Raw genomic sequence first — 14,755 nt, forward strand, 5'->3', positions numbered from 1 at the left:
TTAAATAAAGAATTTAAAAAAAAAAAAAAAATGACCATCTCAGAGACCATCCATTCAAAGAAGGGACCAATAGGGGCCTTGAAGAAGACAATTGTATCAAAACATGGACTGTGTTGGGTCCATATGTTTCCAGTGGTTCAGGCCCTAAACGTTTTTATGTGGATTATTTATGTTTTAATAAAGACTTCATCTTGGATATCAACTCTCCACAAGCCTTTTGTTTCTTAATTAAAACTATGCCAGACTGGGCCAGCTTGATTCCAGGATGGGAATCAGGTGAAGTACATGTATGGAAGATGAGTGATTGATAGGAAAGTTAGAGATTGAATGTGAAGTGCGAGGGCATTGGAATATTTAAGAGACAAGTGGGAAAGAGAATGTCAGCAGTGTGGAGTACAATCTTGGGAATTAAAGGATCATGTGCATTGTTTCTGTTATGAGCAACAAGATATAAAATGTAATATAATGCAAGTCAATTATAAACAAACCGAAAACAAAAAACAAACAAACTATGAAGTATTTGTAATACTCCACTTAGATTTATTATCAGTATGAGCAAAACACAACACAATATTCAGGTATGAACAAATGCTTAATCAAATAAACCAAAATAGAGATCAATTTACCTAACAAATTTTCTCCATTCTTCCACAAAAAACTGGGATACAACATAGAGTATATTTGTTTCCTGGAAAAAAAAAAAAAAGCAGCTTTATTTATACTTCCTTGAGTTTTGGTTTCCTTTCACAATCTATTGTTTGCTGAAGTTTAAGTTTTTGGGAGGGAGTTTGTCAGTTTGAGTGTCACTAAGGAGAGTACACACACAAGAGAGGACAGATGACTGGGGTAAGGAAAATCAAACAGTAGGTGTGGCACACAGGCTTCATTCGTGATGACATCAGGAAGTGTGATTGCATCTATCTACTTTTCTGCAGAAAAATAATTTTATTTTGTACTGAGGACTGCTTTAACAAATATAAATTTCTCTCTGCTGCTGTTCTTCCCTTTAATCTGCTGCTATGAATATCTTATATGTGAATTTGCATCCTTGTTGCCCATCGTTTGCCATGCTACTGTGCTCTGTACCCAAAACATGTACATACGAATTTCTACTACTGCTCTTTTGATCAGAAGTTAACTTATCATGATCACATCTTCTTTTTTCAGACTACGCTATATCCGTTCAGTTTCAAAATTCTGAGAACCCAAATCACTGAACATTCTGATTCACTATCTGGTAATTTCCAAAACTTATTACTGTAACGCTCTACTCATGGGAGCTTCCCAAAAAGGAAATTCGATGCTTAAATAATCCAAAATGCCTCTATCAAACTAATCATGAAAGCTAAGAAATTTGACCATGTTTCGCCTCTCCTAAAAAAAGCTCATTGGCTCCCAGTATCCCACTGTATAAACTATAAAATATGCCTGCTTTGTCAAGTCTCTCCTTTATCATGCCCCAGCCTTCACTGATAGACTCTTGATCCTGTATGTCCTGGCCAGAACACTTAGATCCAATGATCAACACTTACTGACAGTCCCCTCCCTTAAAATCATCAATATACGTCGTCAATACATTTTCTCGTCAATACATTTTCTCAGTCACGGCAATTTACTTAAGGAAGAACGTTTACTAGATAAATTTAAAAGCAAGTTAAAATGCTTTCATTTTAAAGATGCTTTTGACTGCTAATGCGCTAGATTATGTTTCCTCATCATTCTCCGATCTCTGATCTATCTCGAACCTTTTTGTTTTAACCCTCCCTGTTGTTTATTCCCTATTAGTCTTTCTTTCTATTAAAAATTGTATCTCTTTTCCCTGTTTTCCCTTTGGTAGCATATGTCTTGTGCGTCATGTCTAAGCTAAATGTATTGTAATGTTATTATTGTACATTGCTTTGAATTTTGAGTAAGCGATAAATCAAATTTTAAATAAACTTGAAACTTCATCCTTTAATTTGTTGTTCTGTTTATCTGCTGTATATGAAGTTATAATCTTGTTGCTAAACCTTCTACTGTGTATGTAAACTTATAACCCGTTCTGTTCTCTTCTGGGAGGACGGGCTAGAAATGCAACTAAATAAATAAATAAATAAATAAATACTTTTATTTTTTTTATCATAGCCATTACCAGGGCCTCTCTGATTTTATTTCTCATTACAATTTTAAAAGGTGCTCAAAACAAACTTGTACGTTCAGGCTTTTCCCAATTTTAGCATAACAGCTTATTTGTTGAGGGGGGAGGGGGTTGATAAACTATGTGGTTAATTTGTTTTGGGTTTGTTTGTTTTTGTAACTTTATGTATGTTTTTACTGTGTAAACCACCTAGGTATAAGTGGTGTGTACATTTTTTTAAATAAATTATAATATACCTCAATGAACAGATTTATAAGTTTAATAAAGGTATAAATATTGCCTGAAATTGCTCATTAAAAATACTCAATTATAAAAACAAACTACAGCAATTTTTGCAGTGGAGCAAAACAGACATTTTACCTGTTAGAATTCTGCACATTAAATTATATATGGTATTGAAACGTCAATTTCAACAGCTAAGTGTCCCCAATCTTTGTACCTGAGGCCAGTTAGTAATAGAAGGTCTGCTTTTGTCCTGAAAAAGATTTGGAAGTGTTGTCTTCTGTTCAATTGCCATCATCTTATTTAAGGCTTCATTCTCCTCTCCTTCTTTTTCTAAGATCTGGGAAATATGAATGAAAGGGTTTTTCAAGGTTCAGTGCCACATATACCACTAAGATTTTTGTTCCAGTAAGAAAGACAGGTTTTTAGACAGCTGAATTTCCTAAGTTGCTTTTAAAATATATTCTACCTCGAGTAGTAAATGGGAGCAAGGATTTTGCAGCAAACATTTACAGCTATGTGCAACTTCTTGGGGACATACATACATCATGTATTTCATTAGCTTTGTTGAGTAAACAAATCTAAGTTTGAATAAGACATCTGGGTAACAGTTTAAAAAGTCTAGACAGGTCACAGTAGCGGTGGGGGTATATAGACACAGTAAGGCGATCTAATTAAAGTTCGAACAATAATGACCTGCTTGTGCTGTAACACCGTTGGCATTGCTATTAATGTTTTCGTACTCTCTCATTGCTCTGCTTGCCTCATGACTTCAACGCATTGTCTGGTTATACATGGACCATGTACTTTGTACTTCATATTTCTATTTTCTTTTTTGTACTGTGTTTTGGAAACTTAATAAAACTTTTGAACTTTAAAAAGTCTAGACAGCAGGATGAATATTCCTATATGATGGTGATGTCATCCAACAGAGCCCAGGCAGAATACTATCCAGAATATTTTCTAGAAGCCTTTGATAGTGTTGCTCTGTGTACATGTCTAACTGAGACAATTTAAAATCCAACAGAAGGTGGGTGGGTAGATAAAAATATCTTCTGTCCTTGGGGAACACCTGCTATAGATTAGCAATTTCACCTTCTTCAAGGACAAGAAGAATCCCTGACTACCAGCCTAACAAACTAGAGAATAAGAATATGGCCTGCCATGCAAGCCTCAGAAGTACCAAACAATAACTGCCAAAGTTCAACAATCTAACAACCATACACTAAACTTTGTTTTTTTTGTTAACAGCAAGAAAAATTTTTTTAGGGATTTACTGAGCCTCTGTCACATTGGGAGTCCTGTTCCAAACAATAGTGACATGCGAATGTGTAGACTAAGGACTACATCGCAGCTCTGTAAATTTCCTCAATGGAAGCTGATCTCAAGAGGGCTACTGACACAGCCATGGCTCCGACATGACCAGAGAGTAGGCCCAACTTGGAAATGCAATCCGCTAACCAATTTGAAAGTGTGTTTGCTGATGGCAGCCCTCATTCTTTCTCCTCTCAATTGTGCTCCTTTCCTTTTCATTTTAACCTGTAACATCTTATGTGACTTTTCATTAAACAGCATAGCAAGAACAAACAAAAAGCTGTGTGGACATTCTATGGGCTTTAGTCCGCTTCAGACAGAAGTCCAAAGTGCTCTTGCAGTTCAAAACATGCAGTGTGCTTTCATCTTTATGTGTATGAGATCTGAAATAGCTAAGAAGAAAAAATTAAACAAATTTCAATTGAATCAGGTTGGAAATGGTGGCAGAATGACTGACTGGTTAAGATGGAACTACCTTAGAAAGGAACATGGATGTTTGCACAAGACCACTCTGTTTATGAAAAACTTAGTATAAGGTAAATCAGCTACTTAGCTCACTGACCCTGTGGATGACTGTCACCAAAAACAGAATCTTCCAAGACAGATGTGTCAGATGAATGATATCCACCAGGTCAGAAGTAGCTTTCAACATCTGGGTTAAAAAATGATATTGAGGTCCCATGATATCAAAGCCATAGCAAGCTATGTGCAGCTGGTGTGACCACACATGGCACAAGGGAAGTCATCCATTGGCTTCCCTTGAACTAAGGTCAACAAGGTGGATGGGGCAGGAACACATAGCGATTGAGGATGTGTCGCACTTGGCACATTTGAAACTTACGATGTTCTTGCATTACACTACAAGGATCTTAATGAAAGGCTTCAATAGAAGCAAACTACTAAGGGCTGAGCAAAGATGAGTTTACCTTCTACGATATGGTGGATAAGCACCTATAGATAGAACTGTACCCTATGGCGCTGGTTTTGAGACCGAACTCTGAAAGATGTAGAAGATACTCAAAAAGTTTTTAATAGGATAGAAGGAGAAATCTAGGAAATGACAGGAAATGAACCTACTAATACTCGCCATAGTATTTGCATGGTGCCAAAAAGTACAGTTACTTACCGTAACAGTTGTTATCCAGGGACAGCAGGCAGATATTCTCAACAGTGGGTGATGTCACCGATGAAGCCCCGCAGCGGACAGCCTCGAAAGCAGACCTGCTTGAAGATCTTTGTAAGAGCTTCCGAGTGCTGCACTGCATATGCGCGAGTGCCTTCCCGCCCGAGTTAGGGCGCGCATCTCCTGTGAGGAACCTCAGTTCAGATACCTAGCTAAGAAGCCAACCAGGGGAGGAGGGTGGGTTGTGAGAATATCTGCCTGCTGTCCCTAGATAACAACTGTTATGGTACGTAACTGGGCTTTATCCCAGGACAAGTAAGCATCATATTCTCAACAGTGGGCGACCTCCAAGCTAAGCATAAGAGATGGAGGGAGAGTTGGCAAGTTAAGAAAAAAGATTTTGTAAAACAGATTGGCCAAAATGGCCATCCCTTTTGGAGAAAGTATCCAGACAGAATGAGAGGTGAATGTATGAACCGAGGACCAAGTGGCAGCCTTGCAGATTTCCTCAATAGGAGTTGATCTGAGGAAAGCTACAGACGCTGTCATAGCTCTAACTCTGTGGCCCGTGACTCAACCCTGCAGAGGGAGACCAGCCTGAGCATAGCAGAAAGAGATGCAAGCAGCCATCCAATTGGAGATGGTTCGCTTCGAGACAGGGTGCCCCAACTTATTTGGATCGAAGAAGATGAAAAGTTGTGGGTCTGTTCTGTGAGGTTGAGTGCATTGGAAGTAGAAAGCCAAGGCACGCTTGCAGTCCAATGTATGGAGAGCCACTTCTCCAGGGTGAGAATGAGGCTTTGGAAAAAATACTGGAAGAACAATAGATTGATTTGATGTGAAATTCTGACACAACTTTAGGTAAGAATTTGGGATGAGTTCGGAGGACCACTTTGTCATGGTGGAAACTGTGAAAGGTGGATCCGCCACCAAAGTTTGTAACTCACTGACCCTTCGAGCAGACGTGAGGGCAATCAGGAAAACTACTTTCCAAGTAAGGTACTTGAGATGAGCCTTATCAATTGGTTCAAATGGAGACTTCATCAATTGAGCCAAGACAACTTTGAGATCCCAGACCACTGAGGGTAGTTTAATTGGTGGATGAACATTAAAAAGTCCTTTCATAAAGCGGGAAACCACAGGGTGTGCAGACAGAGGTTTCCCATCAAGAGGCTGATGAAAAGCAGCAATCGCACTGAGATGGACTAGGATAGATGTAGACTGAAGTCCAGATTGTGATAAGTGAAGTAAATAATTCAGAACAGAAGCTAAGGAGGTAGACATTGGCTCCATATGGCGAGTGGAACACCAAGCAGAAAAATCTAGTCCATTTCTGGCCATAACACTGCTGAGTGGAGGGCTTTCTAGAAGCTACCAAAATATCTTGCACAGACTGAGAGAACTGTATAGAATCTGTTAGGTTGATAGGTACCAAGCTGTTAAGTGTAGAGACTGCAGGTTGGGATGTAGCAAGGATCCTTGATTCTGAGTAAGCAGAGAGGGAAAAACTGGTAGAAGCAGAGGCTCCCTGGTGCTGAGTTGAAGTAGAAGGGAGAACCACGGTTGTCTGGGCCACCGAGGAGCTATCAGAATCATGGTGGCATGCTCTGTCTTAAGAACATAAGCAATGCCTCTGCTAGGTCAGACCTGAGGTCCATCGTGCCCAGCAGTCCGCTCACGCGGTAGCCCAACAGGTCCAGGACCTGTGCAGTAATCCTCTATCTATACCCCTCTATCCGCTTTTCCAGAAGGAAATTGTCCAATCCTTTCTTAAACCCCAGTACCATACTCTGCCCTATTACGTCCTCTGGAAGCGCATTCCAGGTGTCCACCACACGTTGGGTAAAGAAAATCTTCCTAGCATTAATTTTGAATCTGTCCCCTTTCAACTTTTCCGAATGTCCTCTTGTTCTTTTATTTTTCGAAAGTTTGAAGAATCTGTCCCTCTCCACTCTCTCTATGGCCTTCATGATCTTGTAAGTCTCTTATCATAGAACCTAACGGATGTAGCGGTATATAAGAAATAAATTACATTACATTACATATCCCCCTCTAAGTCTCTTCTTCTCCAGGGAAAAGAGACCCAGCTTCTCCAATCTCTCAGCGTATGAAAGGTTTTCCATACCTTTTATCAGACGTGTCACTCTCCTCTGAACCCTCTCGAGTAACGCCATATCCTTCTTAAGGTACAGCGACCAATATTGGACGCAGTACTCCAGATGCGGGCGCACCATCGCCCGATACAACGGCAGGATAACGTCTTTCATTCTGGTTGTAATACCCTTCTTGATTATACCTAGCATTCTATTCGCTCTCTTAGCGGCCGCTGCGCACTGTGCCGTCGGCTTCATTGTCATGTCCCCCATTACCCCCAAGTCCCTTTCTTGGGTACTCTCATTCAATAATATCCCTCCCATCGTATAGCTGTACCTCTAGTTTCTACTTCCCACATGTAATACTTTACATTTCTCAACGTTGAACTTTATCTGCATCTCGTTGCCCATTCCCCTAGTTTGTTCAAGTCCCTTTGCAATTCTTCACAGTCCTCTTTAATCTGAGCTCCACTAAATAGTTTGGTGTCGTTCGCAAATTTTATTATCTCACACTTCATCCCTGTTTCTAGATCATTTATGAATATATTAAACAGCAGCGGCACCAAGCATCGAGCCCTGCAGGACACCACTCATTTGACAAGAGGGAAGGCATAGAGAAACTGACCCGTCCAATCCAGGAGAAAAGCATCTACCTCGAGACCCTGGGGAGAGTATATTCAAGAGCAGAACTGAGGCAGCTTGTGGTTGAGGGGAGAGATGCAAAGAGGTCTATCTGAGGGGTTCCCCATTGAGCAAACACCTGACGGAGAGGCGAGGATTGAGTGTCCATTCGTGAGGTTGCAGAAGACGACTTAATTTGTCCGCCAGACAGTTGTGCTGACCTTGAATATATGCAGCTCTGACAAAAATGTTCTGATGGATTGCCCAATCCCACAGCTTCAGAGCTTCTTGACAAAGGGAGTGAGATCCCGTACCTCCCTGTTTGTTGACATAGTGCATGGCAACTTGGTTGTCCGTCCGGAAAAGCACTATGGTGTCGTGAAGAAGGGTTGAAAAGCTTTGAGAGAATTGAAAATTGCTCTGAGTTCCAACAGATTGATGTGACAAAGACGGTCCGCAGGAGTCCAATATCCTTGGATACGGAGTCCATTGATATGGGCTCCCCACGCATAGGTTGACGAGTCTGTTATGAGAACCTTCTGATGAGGGAATTGTGGAACAGTAAACCTCTTGAAAGATTGGAAGAGAGCATCCACCAGTGGAGACTGCTTCAACAAAGGAGTTATTGTAATTGGTTGAGAAAGCGGGTCGGTAGCTTGTTGCCACTGAGATGCCAGGGTCCACTGAGGTATGCGAAGGTGAAGTCTGGCAAAAGGAGTCATGTGAACTGTAGAAGCCATGTGACCGAGCAGAACCATCATTTATCTTGCTGAAATTGATGTGAGATGAGACACTTGATGGCAAAGGCGAATGAGGGTATCCCGATGTGGTGGAGGTAGAAACGCTCTGAGCTGGACAGTGTCTAGAGTGTCCACAATGAACTGGAGAGACTGAGATGGGGTCAGCTGGGATTTGGGAAAGTTGACTTAGAACCCCAGACTTTGGAGGAACATAACAGTCTGTTGGGTCGCTGCAATAACCCCTTGTTGAGAGGGAGCCTTGATAAGCCAGTCGTCCAGGTATGGAAAAACTTGAAGACCCTGGGCACGGAGGGCTTCAGCCACTACCACCAGACATTTCGTGAAGACTCTGGGGGATGAGGCGAGTTCGAAAGGAAGAACTCTGAATTGCAGATGAAGATTCCCCACCTTGAATCGAAGATATTTGCGAGAGGCTGGATGAATCGGGATATGTGTAAGCCTCTTTGAGATCCATAGAGCATAGCCAATCTCCCTGATCCATCAGGGAATATAAGGTTGCTGAAGATAGCATCCGAAACATCTTTTTGACTAGAAATTTGTTGAGGGCTCTCAGGTCCAGAATGGGTCACAAATCCCCAGTCTTCTTTGGGACTAGAAAATAACGGGAATAAAAGCCCATGTACCGTTGGATTAGAGGAACCTCCTCGACAGCTTGAAGGCGAAGAAGAGCCTGAGCTTCCTGAAGAAGAAGGGGAAGTTGCGACGAATTGGAAGGACACTCTCTTGAAGGGCGATCTGGAGGCACCTGAAGAAAGTGAAGTGAGTATCCCCTCCCGAAGGATGGTGAGAACCCAGAGATCTGAGGTGATCATCTCCCACTGGTGGTAAAATTGGTGAAGACGACCTCCTATGGGCAGAAGAGAATTTTGATGCAGGGAGGTTGGTATGCTGGTTTAGTCGCAGCAGGAGTCTGAGCCTTCTGCTGTCATTGTTGTTGTGGAGGCCTTCTAGGCGGAGGCCTGGAGAAAGCTGGAGTCGTTTTTGGGGGATAACGACGCGGTGGTTGCTTGTATGGCCGAGCAGGAGGAGTCTTAGGCTTCGGCCGAATCAAGGAAGCAAAAGAGCGCTCATGTTCAGAGAGGTGCTTTGTAGCAGCTTCAATAGAATCATCAAAGAGTTCATTACCCTGGCAAGGCAAGTTTGCTAGACGGTCCTGCAGATGGGGATCCATATCAACAATGCAGAGCCAGGCGAGACGGCACATGGCTACTTCAAAGGCAGAAACTCTAGAAGAGAGCTCAAAAGCATCGTATGTGGCTTGCAGCATGAAGAGTCGAAGTTGAGACAGAGTTCTGATGATTTGTTTAAATTCAGAAAGGCTTTGTTCTTCCAGAGCCGGATAGAACTTAGGCATCAATTTGAGGAAATGGTTAAAATAAGCAGTGAAAATGTAGTTATAATTGAGAATTCTGTTAGCCATCATGGAATTCTGGTATAACCTACGGCCAAACTTGTTCATGGTATGGCCCTCCCTGCCTGGAGGAACTGCAGCATAAAGCTTAGATCGATGAACTTTCTTTAAAAAAGATTCCACAACCAAAGACTGGTGAGACAATTGAGATTTCTCGAAGCCTTTGCAAGGTACTGTGCTATACCTAGATTCCAGCTTAGATGGAATGGCTGTAATGGAATAAGGAGCTTCCATATTCCTTAAAAAAGTTTGCTTCAATACTGGAGTCATAGGAAGCCTCAAGGTCTCCTTGGGTGGATGAGGCAGCTCCATGTCAGCCAAGTATTCAGGTGTATATTTGGAATCAGAGTGGAGATCTAGTTGAAGAGCTTGTCCCATGTTGAAGACGAACCTGGCAAAAGAGGCAGACTTCGAGATCGAGGCACCTTCCTGAGAAGGAGTGCGAGACCGAGGAACTACTGTGTAGGACGGAGAAGCCTCTCTGGAATACTGAGACAAAGGTTCAGAGTCCAGGCGTACAGTGATTGAGGAAGCTGCACTACCTGTGTGAGGCGGAGTTAGTGAGTGTTTGTGCTTCAAAACCCTCGATGGTGAGGTCCCCGGGGTTCGAGGAACAGAGTGGGTCGAGGCAAGAGGAGAAGACTCCCTCGGAGGTGGTCTCGATGGAGGAGTCCTCAACCTCGATGGACTTTGAGGAGAAGCAGCCGGTGTAATAGCTTTGCGAGACTTATGTTTAGATTTGAAAGAAGTCTCAGTAGCCTTGGATAAACGAGGCATAGAAGTCTCAGTTTCCAGAGAAGGTGAAGATTTCTGTGGCAGAGATGTCTCCTGAGGAAGCGAGATGTCTCGAATGCCTCGAGCGATGCTTCGGTCGAGGTGGAGGAGACAGTGTCCAAGGAGTACATATATATAAGCACATAAGCATGGCCTCTGCCGAGTCAGACCATAGGTCCATCATGCCCAGCAGTCCGCTCCCGCGGCGGCCCCCCAGGTCAATGACCTGTAGTGATCTATTACTCAAGAGCATTTTGTCTTGTATAGTAACCCTCTAATTGTACCCCTGGATTCCCTTACCCCTCAGGAATTCGTCCAATCCCTTTTTGAAACCCAAAACCGTACTCTGCTCAACCACCCCCTCTGGAAGCGCATTCCAGGTGTCCACCACCCTCTGGGTAAAGAAGAACTTCCTAGCATTTGTTCTAAAACTATCTGGATGAGAACCAGCGAGGCTTCCAGGGCTTGCCTCGAGGTGCTTCGACAGGAGTCCCAGACTGCTGCTCAGGCTGGCTCGAAGGAAGCAGAGTCGAGGACGGAAGGAGTTGAGCCACGACCAAGGAAATCTAAGTGGTCAGGATGGCTTTTAACATGTCCTCGAACATAGGCACTGAGACAAAGGGATCAGGTCTCGAAGGTGCAGCAGTGCGCTCCAAGGAGGGCGACCTCGAGGATGAGTATTCCCAATGCTGGAGGTCTCGAAGAGGCTGGCAGGACCGCGGATACAGCCTGGGATGCCTGAGACTCTGGAGGCTTCTTAGGAATGGTACCTGAAGGAGAGACAGGAAATTTACCTGTCAAGGACGACTTCAGATGAGCTGCCAGCGAGGCCGTCGAGGTCGAGGCCTTAGTGGAGGTCGAGGACTCAGATGTCGAGGCCGTCCCCGAAGCCAAGGTTGAGACCTTCTCAGGCGGTTGGTCCATAGTGCCAAAAAGTTGGAGAAACTTGGCACGGTGTCGACGAAAGGCCCGAGGTTGAAGGGTAGCACAGCGCAAGCAAGCGTCGGGGCAATGTTCAGGACCCAAACAAACAATACACCGACAATGGGGATCAGTGATTGAAATGGTCTTGTTGCACTGGCTACACTTTTTGAACCCGGTAAGAGGCCGGGACATAGAAAAACAAAGTCCGATGTACCGAACGAGGTGAGCGGCCAGGCCTAGGCCAAAAGGCTGCTGACTGGAAAGAAAAAACAAAAAAAACGAATAAACTTTTTTTTTTTTTTTAAGAATGAATGGAAACGCGAGCATAGCGACTTAATAATAAAATAATAAAAAGCCGCGGTGAGAGAAGGCAATGAAGGCTGCAGAGCTAAAAAGAAGAGGACTTCTCGGCTCTGCGGAAAACTGAGGTTCCTCACAGGAGACGCGCGCCCTAACTCGGGCGGGAAGGCACTCGGAAGCTCTTACAAAGATCTTCAAGCAAGTCTGCTTTCGAGGCTGTCTGCTGCAGGGCTCCGTCGATGACGTCACCCATTGTTGAGAATATGCTGCCTGCTTGTCCTGGGATAGAGCTTTCTGGAATTCACAAGATGTAGAGGCAACTTATCCAGGTGCACTTGGAAGTTTTGATCAAGCCTGTGGCACCCAAAACAGGAAACATTTTTGTATCTTTCTACCACATTTTCTTGGTCTCAGGCTGCATTTCTTGGTTCTTCAGGATCTTCCCTCTATCCACATGAATCATTACGTAATCGGTTGGGACTGACACCTCTGTAATCAATGTCATTCAGGTGTTTCTCTCTTACTATCATATCCAATTTTTTGGTGTCCTGCTTGTTATCAGTTGGTATGTGGATATCCTAGGAAATCATAACCTCTTTTGTTTTCCAAATTCTCTTAGGGTCATGATTCTAATGCTTTTTCAATACACTGATATTGTAATGTTGACAGTTTTCATTGAATGAGATGTGTTTCAAGTTTATTTAAGTCTTGATATACCACTTTTATACCAAAAAGTTCTACACGGTTTACAAAAGATTATAAACATTAAACATAATTGTATATCTGAATGAGTCAGGTATTTGGAGAAAAGATAGGTTTTTTAAAAAAATATTCTTTATTCATTTTATATTTACCTCGTGTACAGAAAAAGATAGGTTTTAAGAAACAGCTGTGAGCAACAATGATCAAAATTCTTTTTCATGAGAAGCTGCCTGAGATGCTACAGAGTGATTTAGGAATTTCTTGCTTTTACAACCTTTTACAGAAGGGAAATTGAACAGAGCATGAGTTTTTCTACTGCATTTGTGCGTAGCTATGGAAAAACTATTAGCCAGATAAGTAGGGGCTGCACCATATAAAACCTTGTAACAAAAACAGCGCGACTTGAACAATACCCGAGCTTCCTTGGGCAACAAATGCAACTTGTGTCATTTATGCTTTTATCACAGCATTGTCCAATAAAGTCTGACTGGTGATTGTTTCTGTTGGTTTACTGTCCACTCTGCTTCTTCCATTATTGATTATAGAGGTGTCAGTCCCAAGTGATTACTCATTGAATCATCCAGCTTCTAACTAGTTTAGGCAGAATGCAAGAGTCAAATCAGGCTTTTCTGCCATCTACTAAGTTATTCTTATATCTACTGAAAATGCCTAAACTAGCCAAATAAGGATATGGGGACTTGAAAATGTACATAGGCTTGCAAGAGAATGCGAGAGCATGTGCGTATTAAGTGTGTTTATGCGTGCATGAAGAAGGGGATTCCTTTCTTAAATGAAAAGAAAAATAAAGCACTTAGTCCCAGCAGCTCGATTCCATACGGTCAAGTATAACTTTCAGAACATTCTACAGATAGAGTGAGTTGTTCCTTCAGTGACACACTTACAAATAGAGACTTCATAGAATGACTATACATTTCTGAAACAAAGTTGTTACTTTTCCATATTGTACCTCATTTCTTGGCTGCTTCAGAAAAGGGCAAAGTCTTTCAGAATTCCTGAATTAAATATAACCACTGTCAACTTGTACCAAGGGCTACATTTACAGCATATTAAATACCTTGCACTGTGAGCAGGATTCTTGATTAACAGAGAATTCAGGAGCCTTTGGAAAGTAATTTTTGAGTCTCTGCCATGCCTCTTCAGAAATAATTTTTCTTTCATTTTCAGATATGCATAGACCACCTTGTATAGAGAGAATTGGAATAAGTTGCTTTCAAGACCCAACTAAATTATTAATTTCTTTCTTTACAAAGAACTTTGTATCATTTTATGACCATACAACTTAAACATTCTTCCTAAATATCTTACAGTTTATCAAAGACATAATTCTTTGCATCTGGATGTTTTGCCAATGGCCTTGAATTCTTTATTTAGATCACAAAGCATTAAATTTGCAGTCCTTTTTTCACTACTTCAGAAACAGAACTACCAAAGCACACTGTCTTAAGTACCCACTCAGATTTTTAAGCTCTCTTCGGAAAGGATTCACTGCTCTCCATGGACAAATGAGAAAAAGCACTATACACATAAGAATATCATCCAGATGATTCGTCAATGGTAGCACTTTCACCTGCACTCCTCCTGCCTCAGTATCTAAGTTCCACACAGCTCACCAGACATTCTTTAGATAATCTCCTCACAGTAAAGAAAGACTGCATATAAAAATTCAGCTAAGATTCAGTGCAGGGCTCAACGCACACACACACAAAAATCAGAAAACACGTTCTTCTCTGTCTTTTCAAAGGTACCAGGAGGAGCAGGCACTGGTGTGGCCATTGCTGAAGACCCTTCAGGCACTTCAAATGCATCATGGTCCTCGCTTAGGGTTTCATATTCTAACAAAAGCATGAATTCTCATGCTGGTAAACATCACAAAAAGAAGTCCATCATATGCCCTTCTCCTGGATCTATCTTCACAGATATCTGGCTGGACTGCTAAGTTTGCTTTGAATAAACAAACACCGATTGTAGACATTTCTTATCAAGCTAATCCAGGAAACAACTTAACACAAATTATGAAAAAGTTTGTGCAAGATGCCTCAAATGCTTAATTGAGAAGAAAAATTCCTGAATTCTAAAGTAATGAAACTTCTCACTGAATATAAAGCAGTTACTTACCATAACAGGTATTATCCGAGGAAAGCAGGCAAATATTCTCACGTGTGGGTGATGTCATCCAAGGAGCCCAGAATGGATAGTGGTAAAAGTGTACTTCCACAAGTTTTCCGCACCACATATGAGCGAGTGCCTTCCCGTCCGACGCCGGCTCATAGTACCTCAGTTCCGTAACCAAGCTAAGAAGCTAACCAGGGGAGGTGGGAGGGATGTGAAAATATCTGCCTGCTGTCCCCAGAT

At 42.2% G+C, this 14,755-nt stretch overlaps 1 protein-coding gene across 2 annotated transcripts in view; it reads right to left on the reverse strand.

Annotated features, from left to right (window-relative positions):
• Positions 1-14,755, reverse strand: part of USP48 (ubiquitin specific peptidase 48) — a 173,943-nt gene that overhangs the window by 47,513 nt on the left and 111,675 nt on the right. For both annotated transcript variants that reach the window (XM_033921536.1, XM_033921537.1), the window contains exons 16-18: positions 13,458-13,582; positions 2,577-2,699; positions 627-688 (exon numbers count right to left, since the gene is read on the reverse strand). In XM_033921536.1, the coding sequence (XP_033777427.1) occupies positions 627-688; positions 2,577-2,699; positions 13,458-13,582 (310 nt within the window). The remainder of the gene's footprint in view (positions 1-626; positions 689-2,576; positions 2,700-13,457; positions 13,583-14,755) is intronic.

This window comes from Geotrypetes seraphini, chromosome 15, assembly GCF_902459505.1.
Source record: "Geotrypetes seraphini chromosome 15, aGeoSer1.1, whole genome shotgun sequence".
In the NCBI taxonomy this organism is placed as follows: Eukaryota; Metazoa; Chordata; class Amphibia; order Gymnophiona; family Dermophiidae; genus Geotrypetes; species Geotrypetes seraphini.